The sequence below is a fragment of the Mustelus asterias genome, chromosome 13, assembly GCF_964213995.1.
Source record: "Mustelus asterias chromosome 13, sMusAst1.hap1.1, whole genome shotgun sequence".
NCBI classification, from domain to species: Eukaryota; Metazoa; Chordata; class Chondrichthyes; order Carcharhiniformes; family Triakidae; genus Mustelus; species Mustelus asterias.
The window spans coordinates 78,578,481-78,593,991 of NC_135813.1; the positions used below are offsets into that span (position 1 = coordinate 78,578,481).

General features: G+C 44.1%; 1 protein-coding gene across 2 annotated transcripts in view; it reads right to left on the reverse strand.

Moving 5' to 3' along the window:
• Positions 1-10,038, reverse strand: part of LOC144502780 (huntingtin-interacting protein 1-related protein-like) — a 180,696-nt gene extending 170,658 nt beyond the window's left edge. For both annotated transcript variants that reach the window (XM_078227047.1, XM_078227046.1), the window contains exon 1: positions 9,809-10,038. In XM_078227047.1, coding sequence (XP_078083173.1) covers positions 9,809-9,901 — 93 coding nt within the window. In that variant the 5' untranslated portion in view covers positions 9,902-10,038. The remainder of the gene's footprint in view (positions 1-9,808) is intronic.
• Positions 10,039-15,511: the final 5,473 nt, after the last annotated feature.

Genomic DNA, 15,511 nt, shown 5'->3' on the forward strand with positions numbered 1-15,511 from the left:
GGTTAAATATATGGGGTTATGGGGATAGGGCCTGGGTGGGATTAGACCATCAGCCCATAAGACGTAGGAGCAGAATTAGGCCACTCGGCCCATCGAGTCTGCTCCATCATTCAATCATGGCTGATATTTTTCTCATCCCCATTCTCCTGCCTTTTCCCCATAACCCCTGGTCCCCTTATTAATCAAAAACCTATCTATCTCTGTCTTAAAGACACTCAATGACCTGGCCTCCACAGCCTTCTGCGGCAAAGAGTTCCACAGATTCACCACTCTGCTGAAGATTGTTGTCGGTGCAGGCCCAATGGGCCGAATGGCCTCCATCTGCACTGTAGGGATTCTATAATTCTATGAGGTACTGGAGAAGAGAACATGGCGGCCATGCATTTTGATCAATGTCTCGTGATGTTACAATGAGGCATTTATGCAGTCACTGAGATACCTGTACATCTAAAACATGCTGTCTATTGATCATGTTTTCTGTTAATAAAGGATGTTTGGGTTTTCCAAACAGCATCTGACGAACACATAAACAGAAGCCGAGCAGGCAGCTTTATGGATGATATAACCATGGCATATTCTGTTTAGAACACTTATAATATACGGCAGCCAGTAAAATGAATCCCAACATCCTTTTTGACTAATTCCTTGTACATTTCTATTTCTGATTTAATCACACAGAAGCCAACCATCTGAACAAGGCAAGAAATGTGATGTATTTATATTAGTATACTAGTGACAACAATGATAAAATGTGTGGTCTTTTCTCTCTCAGTGTGTGGACACTGTTTCAAGCTCTTGCTCTAGTAACACGCCACACACCGTGTTTTCCATCCCAGTCTGTCAGCTTCAATAAGGGATTTAAATGAATACTCTTAGCCCAGAAGAATTTGCAGCTGCTTTGAGGTATTGACAGGACTGTCCTGGCATTTCCTCATACAGATGTTATGGAAATTAGAGAGTGCCATCATTTCAACCAATTTCCTTCGTGCTAGAAAAACCAGTCACAAAAACTCATTTCTAATCAGGTGGATCAATATATACAGGCGTTACAACTGGATAATGTCTTCTGGAGAAATGATACACGGTGGCACAGTGGTTAGCACAGCTGCCTCACAGCGCCAGGGACCCGGGTTCGATTCCCGGCTTGGCTCACTGTCTGTGCAGAGTTTGCACGTTCTCCCCGTGTCTGCGTGGGCTTCCTCCGGGTGCTCCTGTTTCCTCCCACAGTCTGAAAGACGTGCTGGTTAGGTGCATTGACCCGAACAGGCGCCAGAATGTGGTGACCGGGGGAATTTCACTGTAACTTCATTGCAGTGTTAATGTAAGCCTTACTTGTAACTAATAAATAAATCTTACTTTACTTTTACTTTACACACTTCCATTCATACAAGCAAATCAAAACCCACGCATGAGTTTCATCAGCGGAAAGGTTTATTACATCACGCTGTTGCCCACAAATTGTCTTGATGCCTAAAGTGCTGGATGACATCAAATCAACCTCAGAGCACACCCAGGAAGAAGGAATACTTTCCTTAGCATAGTTCTCTCGTCAAATATCATGAGCGAAAAACAGTTTACAAGGGTCGAGTTGCACAAGTTACAAGATTCAGATCCTGTGATAACTTTTGTTTTTGTCTCTACTCACAGGCCCCATTTATTTCACGAATGTAAAAAACAAGGGTGAGGCTCACCCTGAAATGTACACTGTAATCAAGAAAAGGGCTTGATGGTGAATTGGTCCCGAAATGTATCGCCCACACCGAGGTTTGATAATACTGAGGGTTATGGGGAGGAGGACTACAACACATTATATGAAACCAAATTCAAAAATCTACTTATTTGGGAGGGCTGATAGATACACAGGAACAAGAGAAACCCATTCAGCCACATTCAATTAGATCATAGTTGATCTGTCCTTCAACTCCATTTACCGGTGTTTGTTCTGTGTTACTTGATACCTATCCCAACAAAGGTCTATTGATCCTATTCTTTCAAATTTCAAATGACCCACATCCAGGACCAATGAGACAGGTCCACATTCCCAATACCCTTCTTGTGAAAAGAAAATTCCTAATTTCCCTCCTAAATGGCCGTGCTCCAATTTTAAGGTAATGTCCCCTTCCCATGTTTTCTCTCTATCTACTCTATCAAAGCCTTTTGTCTGATTATCCCTCAACCTTCTAAACCTCAAGGGAACATAAGCCAAAATTATGCTGTCTTCATAAATTAACTTTTTAAGCCCTGGTATGATTCTGGTGAATCTCATTAGTTCCCTTTCCAAGGCCATCATATTTCCCCCCTCATTTACAGTGCCCAAAACTTTGGGTGGCACAGTGGTTAGCACAGCGCCAGGGACCCGGGTTCGATTTCCGGCTTAGGTCACTCTCTGTGCGGAGTCTGCACGTTCTTCCCATGTCTGCGGGGCTTTCCTCCGGGTGCTCTGGTTTCCTCCCACAGTCTGAAAGACATGCTGGTTAGGTGCATTGGTCATGCTAAATTCTCCCTCCGTGTACCCCAAACAGGCACCAGAGTGTGGTGACTAGGGGATTTTCACAGTAACTTCATTGCAGTGTTAATGTAAGCCTACTTATGACACTAATAAACTTTGAACATCATTTTTGAATTCTTTCTTCAAAATAAATGCCAACACTCCATTAGCTACGTTGATGAGATTTTTAGTTTTAATTTTTTACTCCACCTTTAAAGTTACAAAGCCAATGCTCAGATTGGACCAGGCAAACCCAAATCTATTCCTTGCTTGCTCCGAAAAACAAATTCAAATTCCAATTGAATCCAATTCAAGGTTCCCCATGAGAGAGACAAACAAGATCCAAGCTGACAAGATCATAGAATCCCTACAGTGCAGAAGGAGGCCAATCGGCCCATCGAGTGTGCACTGACTCTCTGACAGAGCATCTCACCCAGGCCCTATACATGCAACCCCACGTATTTACCCCAACAGTCCCCCACCCCTTTACATCTTGGGACACTACTGGAGAATTCAACATGCCAACCTACCTAAACTGCACATCTTTGGACTGTGGGAGGAAACTGGAGCACCCAGAGGAAACACACGCAGACACGGGGAGAATGTGCAAACCCCACACAGACAGTGACCCAACGCCAGAATTGAACCCGGGTCTGTGCTCTCTGTGAGGTAGCAGTGCTAACCACTGTGCCACTGTACCGCCCAAGATAAGGCATTGCATCCCATCTTGGGCTTGCTCTGACGCTTCATCTTAACTAAAAGGCCAAGAAGCAATGAGATTTTGTACTCGTGCACTAGCTTTTAGTAAACTGTGGACATGAACATTTAAATCACTTTGAGCCTCCCCATCTCCTGGTCTCACATTAAGAAAAAATGCCCATTTTTCCTTCTTTCCTAAAATGAGAAACCTCAGACTTTCCAACATCGAACTCCATCTGCCATAGTTTTATCCACTTAGTCTGCAACATTCTTTTGTCATTTCCTGTTCCCATCCACATAACGTCTGGGTCTTCTTACTTTATGTCATCTGTAAGGTTCACCATGGTAGGCTTCTGCAGAAAATGCAGATGTATGGGATTGGGGGTGATCTAGGAAATTGGATCAGGAATTGGCTAGCGGATAGGAAACAGAGGGTGGTGGTTGATAGTAAATATTCATCATGGAGTGCGGTTACAAGTGGTGTACCTCAGGGATCTGTTTTGGGGCCACTGCTGTTTGTAATATTTATTAATGATCTGGATGAGGGTATAGTTGGGTGGATTAGCAAATTTGCTGATGACACCAAAGTCGGTGGTGTGGTAGACAGTGAGGAAGGGTGTCGTAGTTTGCAGGAAGACTTAGACAGGTTGCAAAGTTGGGCCGAGAGGTGGCGGATGGAGTTTAATGCGGAGAAGTGTGAGGTAATTCACTTTGGTAGGAATAACAGATGTGTTGAGTATAGGGCTAACGGGAGGACTTTGAATAGTGTGGAGGAGCAGAGGGATCTAGGTGTATGTGTGCATAGATCCCTGAAAGTTGGGAATCAAGTAGATAAGGTTGTTAAGAAGGCATATGGTGTCTTGGCGTTTATTGGTAGGGGGATTGAATTTAGGAGTCGTAGCGTTATGTTGCAACTGTACACAACTCTGGTGCGGCCGCACTTGGAGTACTGTGTGCAGTTCTGGTCCCCACATTACAGGAAGGATGTGGAGGCTTTGGAGAGGGTGCAGAGGAGGTTTACCAGGATGTTGCCTGGTATGGAGGGGAGATCCTATGAGGAGAGGCTGAGGGATTTGGGATTGTTTTCGCTGGAAAGGCGGCGGCTAAGAGGGGATCTTATTGAAACATATAAGATGATTAGAGGTTTAGATAGGGTGGATAGTGATAGCCTTTTTCCTCTGATGGAGAAATCCAGCACGAGGGGGCATGGCTTTAAATTGAGGGGGGGTAGTTATAGAACCGATGTCAGGGGTAGGTTCTTTACCCAGAGGGTGGTGAGGGATTGGAATGCCCTGCCAGCATCAGTAGTAAATGCGCCTAGTTTGGGGGCGTTTAAGAGATCCGTAGATAGGTTCATGGACGAAAAGAAATTGGTTTAGGTTGGAGGGTCACAGTTTTTTTTTTTTTTAACTGGTCGGTGCAACATCGTGGGCCGAAGGGCCTGTTCTGCGCTGTAATGTTCTATGTTCTATGTTCTATGTTCTATGTATATTTTGAGTTGAATTCTACATTCCTTCATCCAGGTTATTAGTGTCTATGTTAAAAGAAAACTGAGGCTAAACTATGCAACCATGGGGAACACCACTTGTCACAATTCAAGGACCAACATTTTATCCTTACTCTCTGTTCCCAATCAATTGCCAGCTCACACCACAAGTTCTCCTCCAATTTCACATGCTCTTGTTTCTACTCTCAATATTTTGTTTGGAGCATCAAGCGCCTTCATAAAGTTCATTTAGACAAACAACATCCTGAGGATTTCCCTAGCCATCTCCTCAGCAAAAAAACTACAGTATTCAGACATGATTGTCACCTTCAGAAATTAGTGCTGACTCTTCCCACAGATAATATTTGTTGAAGTGCTTTACCACTCTTGTGTCCAATGATACAATCCAGTAACTAACCATATGAATACTTTGGCTACAAGAGCATGTCAAAGGCTAGGAACCCTGTGGCAAGTCACCTCCTGACAACCTAATGCTTGTCCCCCCTCTACAAGGCACAAGTCAGGGATGTAACAGAAAATGTTCCATTTGCCTGGATGGGTGCAGCTCCAACAATATTCAAGAAACTCAACACCATCTAGGACAAAGCATTCTGCTGGATTAGTACCCCAGCCACAAACATCCACTCCCTCCGCCACCAATGCACAGTGGCTGCACTGTGTACCATCTACGAGATGCACTGCAGGAACTCACCAATGTTCCTTAGGCAGCACCTGCTAAACTTACAACCACTTCCATCTAGAAGAACAAGGACAGCAGATCCATGGGAACACCACCACTGAGAATTTCCCCTCCAAACCACTTCCTGACTTAGAAATATATTGCCGTTCCTTCATTGTTGCTGTCAAAATCTTGGAATCCCTTTCCTAACAGCACTGTAATTGTACCTACACCTCAGGGACTGCAGTGGTTCAAGAAGGCAGATCACCACCACCTTCTCAAGGGGAATTAGGGATGGGACAAAGTGCTGTCCTAGGCAGCAAAGCCCACATCCCTTGAATGAGGAAAATAAAAACTTTCTCCACAATTGACCTTAAACTGACAGGTCTGAAGTTAATTGATTTCTCTCACCCTCACGTTTTAAATAATGGAGTGACATGTGCGATATTCCAGTGCGAAGACACAAATTCTGAACCTAAAGAGGTTTGGAAAACTCTGACTAATGCACCTGCAATTTCCTCAACTATTTTTTTAAATACTCTGTCGTGGAAGACATCAGGTGTTGGAGATCTTTAATGTGCACACACTTCCCTTTACTACTCTCTTCCATGTAATGCACGTATGTGGGCGGCACAGCGTTTAGCACTGCTGTCTCACAGCACTAAGGACCTGGGTTCAATTCCAGCCTTGGGTATGGAGTTCGGATGTTCTCCGTGTCTGCCTGGATTTCCTCCAGGTGCTCCAGTTTCCTCCCGCACTCCAAAGATTGATTTAGATTGATTGGCCATGCTAAATTGACTCTTAGGAGTCCGGGGAATTAGCAGGGTAAATACATGGGGTTACGGGGATAGGGCCTGGATGGGATAGTTGTCGGTGCAGGCTCGATGGGCCGCATGGCCTCCTTCTGCACTGTAGGGATTCTATAATTCTTCTATGGTTCTATAAAAGCCTTTGCTGTTAACTGTGATATCCCTTGCCAATTTATTCATATGCCCTTTTTATCCTGCCTATAGCCTGCTTTTTATCCTTTGTTGCCTTTACAAGCTTTCTACTGGATTTCTGTTTTTACCTGTGTGCTTGTGTGCATGGGTCTTTTAGCTTGTGTATCTTACCTCATTTGTTGACCATGGTAAATAACTACACACGTTTCGGGACATGTATTAGTTTTGTATCATATCAAATACTTTTCTGAATATTTCCCATTGGTTGTCTATTGATTCAGCCCTGTTACCGCACATATTTACCCTGCTAATCCCCTGACACTAGGATCAATTTAGCATGGCCAATCAACCTAACCTGCAAATCTTTGGAGTGTGGGAGGAAACCCACGTAGACATGGGGAGTGCAAACTCCACACAGACAGTGACCCGAGGCCGGAATTGAACCCTGGCGCTGTGAGAAAGCAGTGCTAACCACTGTACCACCATGCCGCCCCTTCAATGTTGAATACAAGGTTAATGCATGGAGAAAATACAGGGAAATGACAGCAGATTATGTGACAAACCCTGATTTACATTTTATATTATCAGACCAACGATATTAGTGTCAAGTCCCAGCCACTAACAAAGGCATTTGCACAATTCCGGTCAAGTCTACTGGAAAAAATAGGCATTATAAAGGTACTGCGCATTCTCCTGCATCATCATATACTATATATTTTTATATACTGCTAGATGTCATCGTAATAGATATCTTTCTCGGTCACTCCTTGTTATTATACTTTATGCTTCAGATTTGAGCTTCCCTTATATAATAAGTCCTCAGAGGTGGAAACCCCTTCACCAAAATTCCTTTATTTACAAGATCCAACAACCCCTATACAGTGTGCTCTCAGTGTGCTGTCTACATCCGGAGTGCCAGAGGAACTGACACTCCTGTTTAAGTACAGAGCATGGGGCTCCCTGATTGGACCATCAATTAGGCTTCAATCAGGGACCTCATTTATGGGTTCATATTCAAGCAGGCCAACCTCAATTGCCTGATTAAAGTCATCACACCCTATGGCCCAAAGCGCAAGTGTCACGCTTTCAGTCTTCATGGGCTTCCTATGTGTTAGGGAGCCCAAAAGGTCACATATAAAAGCTTATGTGCCATTAGCCTGCACTTATCTCAAGTTACATACACTAGGAGATTTCGGATGAATCCATCAGTTCGGAAACAATAATGAGAACAGTCCTTTCCAAACCTACGCATCCATAAAATTCAAATAGGATAAATCACAAAGATTGGACATTTTATGTCCAGTGGGCAAAAGTTTGATTCTCAATCTGTGCTATTTTATCCTATCTCTTACAGGTCTTCAGCCTTACAAATCCTCAGTTAGGGCAGCGCAATGGTACCAGTGCCTGTAGGACATTCGGGATCTATTCCTGATAGATATCCACTGACTCTAATATCTGCAGGTACAGACATTCGCCGGAATTCTACCGCCACAGGAATCAGAGCGGGAGAGGGGCGGACAATGGAAAGCTCTATTGATCTCGGGCAGGACTTTTCGGTCTTAGGTCGAGCGAGGCCGTAAGCTCACGCTCATTGTGTGAGAACAGTTTCGGCTCAGTTGTGCTGTCCACAGTTGAACAGTTACTAATGAAGCCTCCAGTCTCGGCTCCAATGTATAAACAACAGACAGTAGAACAGGTGCTGCAGGTACCCACAGATCAGAATCTCAGGAACAGGGCAGAAAATTGGCAAAAAATAAAACAACACACTAGAGGTCGGGGGCATGTGGGTGAAGACATGTGGCAGTCTGTCGTAATTTATGATAAAAAAGATTAGGAATCAAACTTTTGCCATTGGATGTAAAATGTCCAATCTTTATGATTTATCCTATTTGAATTTTATGGATGTGTAGTACTTTATGAAAATATCCTCTGACTACAGCCAGGGTATTTTTGGGGATTCGGATTGTTGCGGCAGCTGGTTCGACATGTTTTCCCAAATTCCTTCCAGCTAGCTGTTTTAGGGCAACAAGGGCTGCAGAAATACTTGTGTTTCTCTTTAAAACACCGTCTAGTATTGCATCAGAGTAGTTTGCCCTTGACATTTAAGAGGCCGTTGTAACATTTTAAAACCTCCTTATGCTGAGTGTTCTTTACAGCTTGAATATTAAATCAATGCCAGTTCAAATCCAAGTAACATTTTCAGTTTGTTAGTATTGGGCTGCCATTCCTGCCCTCATTTTAAAATATATCAGCAATAATCCTCATGCACCTGCTGTTAATTTTTGCTATTTTATTAGGGAAACACATGCTAGCATTGGATATGTTACTTTTACAAGAAAGGTCTGGGAGACAACGTTGGACTTAGTTTTTTTTAAAATAAAAAACAAAATAATATGCCTGGTAATCTGTCACATCATAGTAAGAAAATAGAGATAATCTCCGGACATTGGTCATTGTTGAAATTAATTCCGTCCCAGTTCAGCAACATATGGAGTGGCATGGTGATTGCCTCACAGCGCCAGGGACCCGGGTTCAATTCCAGCCTCCGGTGACTGTCAGTGTGGAGTTTGCATATTTTCCCCGTGTCTGCGTGGGTTTCCTCCGGGTGCTCCGGTTTCCTCCCGCAGTCCAAAAGATGTGCAGTTTAAGTGGATTGGCCGTGCTAAAATTGTCCCATTAGTGTCCCAAGTGTAGCAGGGTAAATGGGGATAGGGCAGGGGGTAAGATGCTCTGTCAGAGGGTCACAGCAGACTTGATGGGCCGAGTGACCTCCTCCTTCTGCACTCTGGGGCTTTTATGATATTACACTAAATTAAAGGAGAGTGGGTGGGACTGCAGAGGTGCAAGGGAAAGGCGGCATTTCGAGTTAAACCTTTGCCCTATTTCTGTGTCTGACCATTTCACAGATAGAAACATTTTTAAAAGACCTTGAAAAGGGGGTTACTTTCAGTTCCGGCTGTGTCACCTTCATTAAAGGTGGTTCGAATCCAAGCAGAGCATTTTAAAAAAAACAGACAGGTTCTGGGAACTTGGTCCAGGTCAATATTTGCAGTTGATAAAAGATGTAAATACAGGGGGAGGGGGAGGGGGGGGGGGGCTGGAATGGAGAAGCTGTCTCGCCATGTTCCAAGCTTCACGGAAATTGATCAGAATAAACAGGTCGCTGAATCTGGTCCACTCGCTGCTGTCTCCCACTTTTGGCCCATTGCTCTGGACTCTCAGCAGCAGTGTCTGTGGACAGCTCGGATTTCCAGAGGAAATCCACCTGGGGAGAAAATGAAATCAGCTGCTACCTGGGCTTGTGACAAGATCCCGGAAGAGGCTCTGGTTAACCCCAGCTTAAACATACCCAGGGCAAAGAAATACAATTAAAAATCAAACACACACAAAAAAGAGGGTTTTTAAAACCAGGCGGTGAAATGAGGAGGGTTGTCATCTGCAGAGAAAGGACGCAGAGGCTGTGGAATGAATGCGGGGGGGGGGGGGGGGGTCAGTAATTGCTGTGTGTCATTTACCTGCTGCCTGTCAAACTGCTCCCTCTCTGCCTCCAGACTGTGCACTGAGCGCCGGTGCAGCACCTTGGCTGGGACCTGCCTGATGGTGTTCATTCTCAACTCTCCCACACCGCGGGCAAGGTGCTGGTCCCGGAGCTCCGGAATACGGACAGCCCTAGTCTGCTCCTGCTCCCGATCCTGCTCCCGATCCCGATCGTGTCCGGACTCAGCAACAACTCACAGCCAGCAGCATGATGGGAAAGGGAGAGTGGCTGAGTGCCAGCCCCGCTCTGACAACTACATCCACTGCTGCTGCTCACTGCCGGCTCAGTGCTGCTGCTGACTGCTTGCTGCTGCTTCTGTTGTTTGCTTGCTGCCGCCTTGCTTGCTGCTGCTGTTTGCTTGCTTGCTTACTGCCTGCTTTGCTGACTGCTTTCTGCTTGGTGCCTCCCTGCTGCTTGCTTGCTTGCTGCTAGATTGCTGCTGCTGCTTCTGGCTTGCTTGTTGCCTGCTGTCTTGCTTGCTGCTGCCTTGCTGCTGCCGCTGCCTTGACGCTGCTTACTGGTTGCTTGCTTGCTGCAGCTGCTGAGTGACACAGAACATCCTATGGCTGGCTTTTAAATAATTCACCCCCCCTCCCAACACACACACACCCTGGATGCAAAATTAAGGGGACTATACAATGCATTCAAAATACTATTTTTGATTTGATTTGATTTATTATTGTCACATGTATTTGTATATAGTGAAAAATATTGTTTCTTGCGCGTTACACAGACAAAGCATACTATTCATAGAGAAGGAAACGAGAGAGTGCAGAATGTAGTGTTACAGTCATAGCTAGGGTGTACAGAAAGATCAACTTAATGCAAGGTAAGTCCATTCAAAAGTCTGACAGCAGCAGGGAAGAAGCTGTTCTTGAGTCGGTTGGTACGTGACCTCAGGCCGTTGTGTCTTTTTCCCAACAGAAGAAGTTGGAAGAGAGAATGTCCGGGGTGCGTGGGGTCCTTAATTATGCTGGCTGCTTTGCCGAGACAGCGGGAAGTGTAGACAGAGTGAATGGATGGGAGGCTGGTTTGCGTGATGGATTGGGCTACATTCACGACCTTTTGTAGTTTCTTGCGGTCTTGGGCAGAGCAGGAGCTGTACCAAGCTGTGATGCAACCAGAAAGAATGCTTTCTACATATGGTTAAATGTTAAAAGAGCAACCTTTGAACAATCGCCCATTTCTGTTTGGTCTCCATCTTAATGAATGGGAAATTAGGGAAAACCTACAGAGAATTGTTGTATTTTTGGCCATTGTGGTTTTGTCCATCAGTATTGCTATTAACAAACCCCCTTTCGGCTTTGTGTGGACTCAACTGATCAATGGAGGGAACTGAGGGGGGGAGGGGGGACTAAAAATGTTTTTCAGCGCCCCATGTTGTGAAGGGGTGAGATCGTTGTTAGAATGTAACCGGTGACAACTTTGCATCGGATGTAATGTGACCAATGGTAACAAGTTGCAAGGATCAGCTGACCCAGTAAACCATGGAACCAATTACAGAATGATGTGATGGTCAGCTGACCAACTGACTCACTATAAATAAGAACCTGTTGGGCATTGTGGGGAACTTGGATTGGCCCAGGGTAAGGCCCCAAATTTGGAGTAATTAAGTTTCTTTATTAAACCCTTTCTTTTATTTATAAGTTGGAGTAAGTGTTGTTATATATTTATTGCCTGCATTTGAAGAGTTTCTTCTGAAGAAACAGTCATGTCTGGTTGCTGTCACAGGCTAAGGGTTCCAATTGCTGGGCATGTGCTGTGGAGCAGGGGTTATGTATGATGAGGACTTAGACCAGTTTTACCTTCCCAGTCGCAACACAAAATGAAAATGTGGCTCTTTAGCATCTGCTGACACGAAGGCCAAGGATATCCCACTGTGATGCTCCGTGTAGTCAAATAGCATGCAAATACTCATCATTGCGTCTCAGGCATGATTATTAAAATTAATTCATGGGATGTGGGTTTCGTTGGCTAGACCAACATTTATAGCCCATCCCTAATTGCCCTTGAGTAGGTGGTGGTGAACCGCCTTCTTGAACCACTGCAATCCATATGGTGCAGGTATACCCACAGTGCTGTTAGGGAGGGAGTTCCAGGATCTTGAGCCAGCGAAAGTGAAGGAACATATGATTCCAAGTCAGGATGGTGTGAGGCTTGGAGGGGAATTTGCAGATGGTGGTGTTTCCATCAGCGGTCCTTGTCCTTCTAGAAGGTTGTAGTTGTGGGTTTTGAATAATGACCAATACAAAAACAAAATACAGCAGATGCTGGAAATGTGAAATAAATATTAGAAGCTGCTGGAAATACTCAGCCAGCCTGGCAGCATCTGTGGAGAGAGAGAGAGTTAATTTAGCTATGATATATTGGGAATCATTACTTAAAGGGGTGAGGGTGGATAGGCAATGGCAAACATTCAAGGAGCGCATGGGTGAACTGCAACGATTATTTATTTTTGTCTGGTGCAAAATTTAAATTGGAAAGGTGGCAAAACCATGGCTTACAAGGGAAATTAGAGATGGTATTACATTCAAGAGAGAGGCATACAGATTGGCCAAGAAAAATAACACACCTGAGATTTGGGAGGAGTTTAGAATTCAGCAAAGAAGAACCAAGGGACTGATTAAGATTGGGAAAATAGAGTATGAGAATAAGCTTGTGGGGAACATAGAAACTTTTACAGTCAGTTTTTATAGGTATGTGAGGAGAAAAGAATTGGTGAAGACAAATGTAGGTCCCTTACAGTCAGAAACAAGGGACTTTATAATGAGGAACAAAGAAATGACCGACCAACTAAATACATACTTTGGTTCTGTCTTCACAAAGGAGGACACAAGCAAGATAACAGAAATGTTCGGGAACACAGGGTTTAGTGAGTGGAGAAAGAGATCAATATTAGTAGAGAAATGGTGTTGGGGAAAGTAATGGGATTGAAGGCCAATAAATCCCTAGGGCCTGATAATCTACATCTCAGAGTACTTCAGGAAGTGGCCCATGGAATAATATATGCATTGATGGGTATCTTCCAACTTTCTATAGACTCTGGAACAGTTCCTACAGATTGGAGGGTGGCTAATGTAACCCCACTATTTAAAAAGGGAGGTAGAGAGAAAACAGGGAATTACAGACCAGAAAGCCTGATATCGGTAGTGGGGGGAATTCTAAAATACATTATCAAAGATTTTATAGCAAAACGCTTGAAAAACAGGGGCAGGATCAGGCAGTCAGCATGGATTTATGAAAAGGAAATCAGGTTTGACAAATCTACTGGAATTCTTCAAGGATGTAACTAATAGAGTTGATGAGGGGGAGCTAGTGGATGTGGTTTAGTTGGACTTTCAGAAGGCCTTCGACAAAATCCCAAGTAAGAGATTATTGCGTAAAGTTAAAGAGCATGGGATTGGAGCAGTGTATTGAAATGGATAGAAAATTGATTGACAAACAGGAAACAAGGAGTAGGAATAAACAGGTCTCTTTCCAGATGGCAGGCAGTGACTAGTGGGGTACCGCAGAGAGCAGTGCTGGGCCCCCAGCCATTTACTATATGTATTAATGATTTAGGTGAGGGAACTAAATGTAATGTCTCCAAATTTGCAGATAATACAAAACTGGTTGGGAGGGTGAGCTATGAAGAGGATGCAAAGATCCTTCAGTGTGATTTGGACAGGCTGAGTGAATGGGAAAATTAATGGTGGATGCAGTATAATTTGGAAAAATGTGAGGTTATCCACTTTGGTAGCAAAATCAGAAAGGCAGATTATTATCTGAAAAGCTATAAATTAGGAGAGGGGAACGTGTATTCAGGTCTGGGTGTCCTCGTACAACGGTCACTGAAGGTAAGCATGCAGGTGCAGCTGGGAGTAAAAAAGGCAAATGGTACATTGGCCTTCATAGCGAGAGGATTTGAGTACAGGAGCAGGGATGCGTTGCTCCAATTATACAGAGTCTTGATGAGGTCACAGCTGGAATATTGTGTGCAGTTCTAGCCTCCTTATCTGAGGAAGGATGTCCTTGCTCTAGAGGGAGTGCGGAGAAGATATACCTGACTGCTTTCTGGGATGGTGGGAGTGATGTGTGAGGAGAGATGAGTTGAGATTGTATTCACTGGAGTTCAGAAAAATGAGAACCTCATAGAAACCTAGGAAATTCTATCAGGACTAGGCATAATGAATGGTGGAGCAGGCTCGAAGGGCCAAATGGCCTCCTCCTGCTGCTATTTTCTATGTTTCTATGTTTCAGATCGATGCGATTTCAACGAAACAATGACCATGATGAATAATGAATAATGAATAATGACTACTTAGGCAAGGTACAGGCAGAAGCCAATGGAGGTTGTATTTTAATAAGGAGTCATTATCTATGGAAGAGAAAGTGAGAAAAATTGCCACGGTGAAGCGAATTGAAGAAGGCAATTTCAGTTCAATCCTCAAGAGGAGATTTTAAATCAAGCCTCTTGATTTTTATTACAACTTATTGTTTATATTTAAGGTTTCCATAGTTTTCACTTCTCTTCTGCATCTCCAATGGCAATATCAAAGAGCCTACATTTCCATTCATTTTTTATTCCTTCATGGGATGTTGGTGTCGCTGGCAAAAGCCAGCATTTGTTGCCCATCAATAATTTCCCCTTGAACTGAGTGGCTTGCGAGGCCATGTCAGAGGGCAGTTGAGAGTCAACCACATTGCTGTGGCTCTGGAGTCACATGTAGGCCAGACCGGGTAAGGATGGCAGATTTCCTTCCCTAATGCACATTAGTGAACTAGATTGGTTTTTCCGACAATCGATGATTGTATCTCAGGAAGTACTTTGATGACCCTTCGTCAGAGCTTCATCTGACAAATGGTCATCCTGACTTGAAAACATTCGCTCGATTCTCTCCCCACAGATGCTGTCAGACCTGTTGAGATTTTCCAGCATTTTCTGTTTTTGTTTCAGATTCCAGCATCTGCAGTATTTTGCCTTTATATGAGACTTTAAAAATTGAGTTGTTGCTCGACTCAGAATCACTGTAGGTCAACGAGCACAGGAGGGGTTTTTAAGTTTGTTTATTAGCGTCAATGTAGGATTACATTAACACTGCAATGAAGTTACTGTAAAAATCCCCTAGTCGCCACACTCTGGTGCTTGTTCAGGTACACTGATGGAAAATTTACATGGCCAATGCACCTAAATAGCACGTCTTTTGGACTGTGGGAGGAAACTGGAGCACCTGGAGGAAACCCACGCAGACATGGGGAGAACGTGCAGAATCTGCACAGACAGTGACCCAAGCTGGGAATCGAACTCAAGTCTCTGGCGTTGTGAGGCAGCAGTACTAACCACTGTGCCACCGTGGGTGTCAGGGAAACAGGACATGGTGTGAGTTAAATATATGGGTATCTTTGGATGACCTCAAGTTTACACAGGACAATGCGGGATGCCAGCCAGGTGTGCTTTGGAATAGTCATGTGTGGAGGTAAGAGAGGCATGAGTGAGGATTTTAGCAACTGTAGCGCAGAGATGAGGAGATGTCAGACGAACATACAATCAGATGGGAGCACATCTTTATATTCTCAAAACTGCAAAATAAAAACGCCATCTCTAATAATCTTGCTTGCAGTAACTCCCTAAATTCCTTTCCAATTCTCACATCAATCTTCAGGGCTTCTCCTTGACGGGGCAATCTTCTGAAAGGAAGGT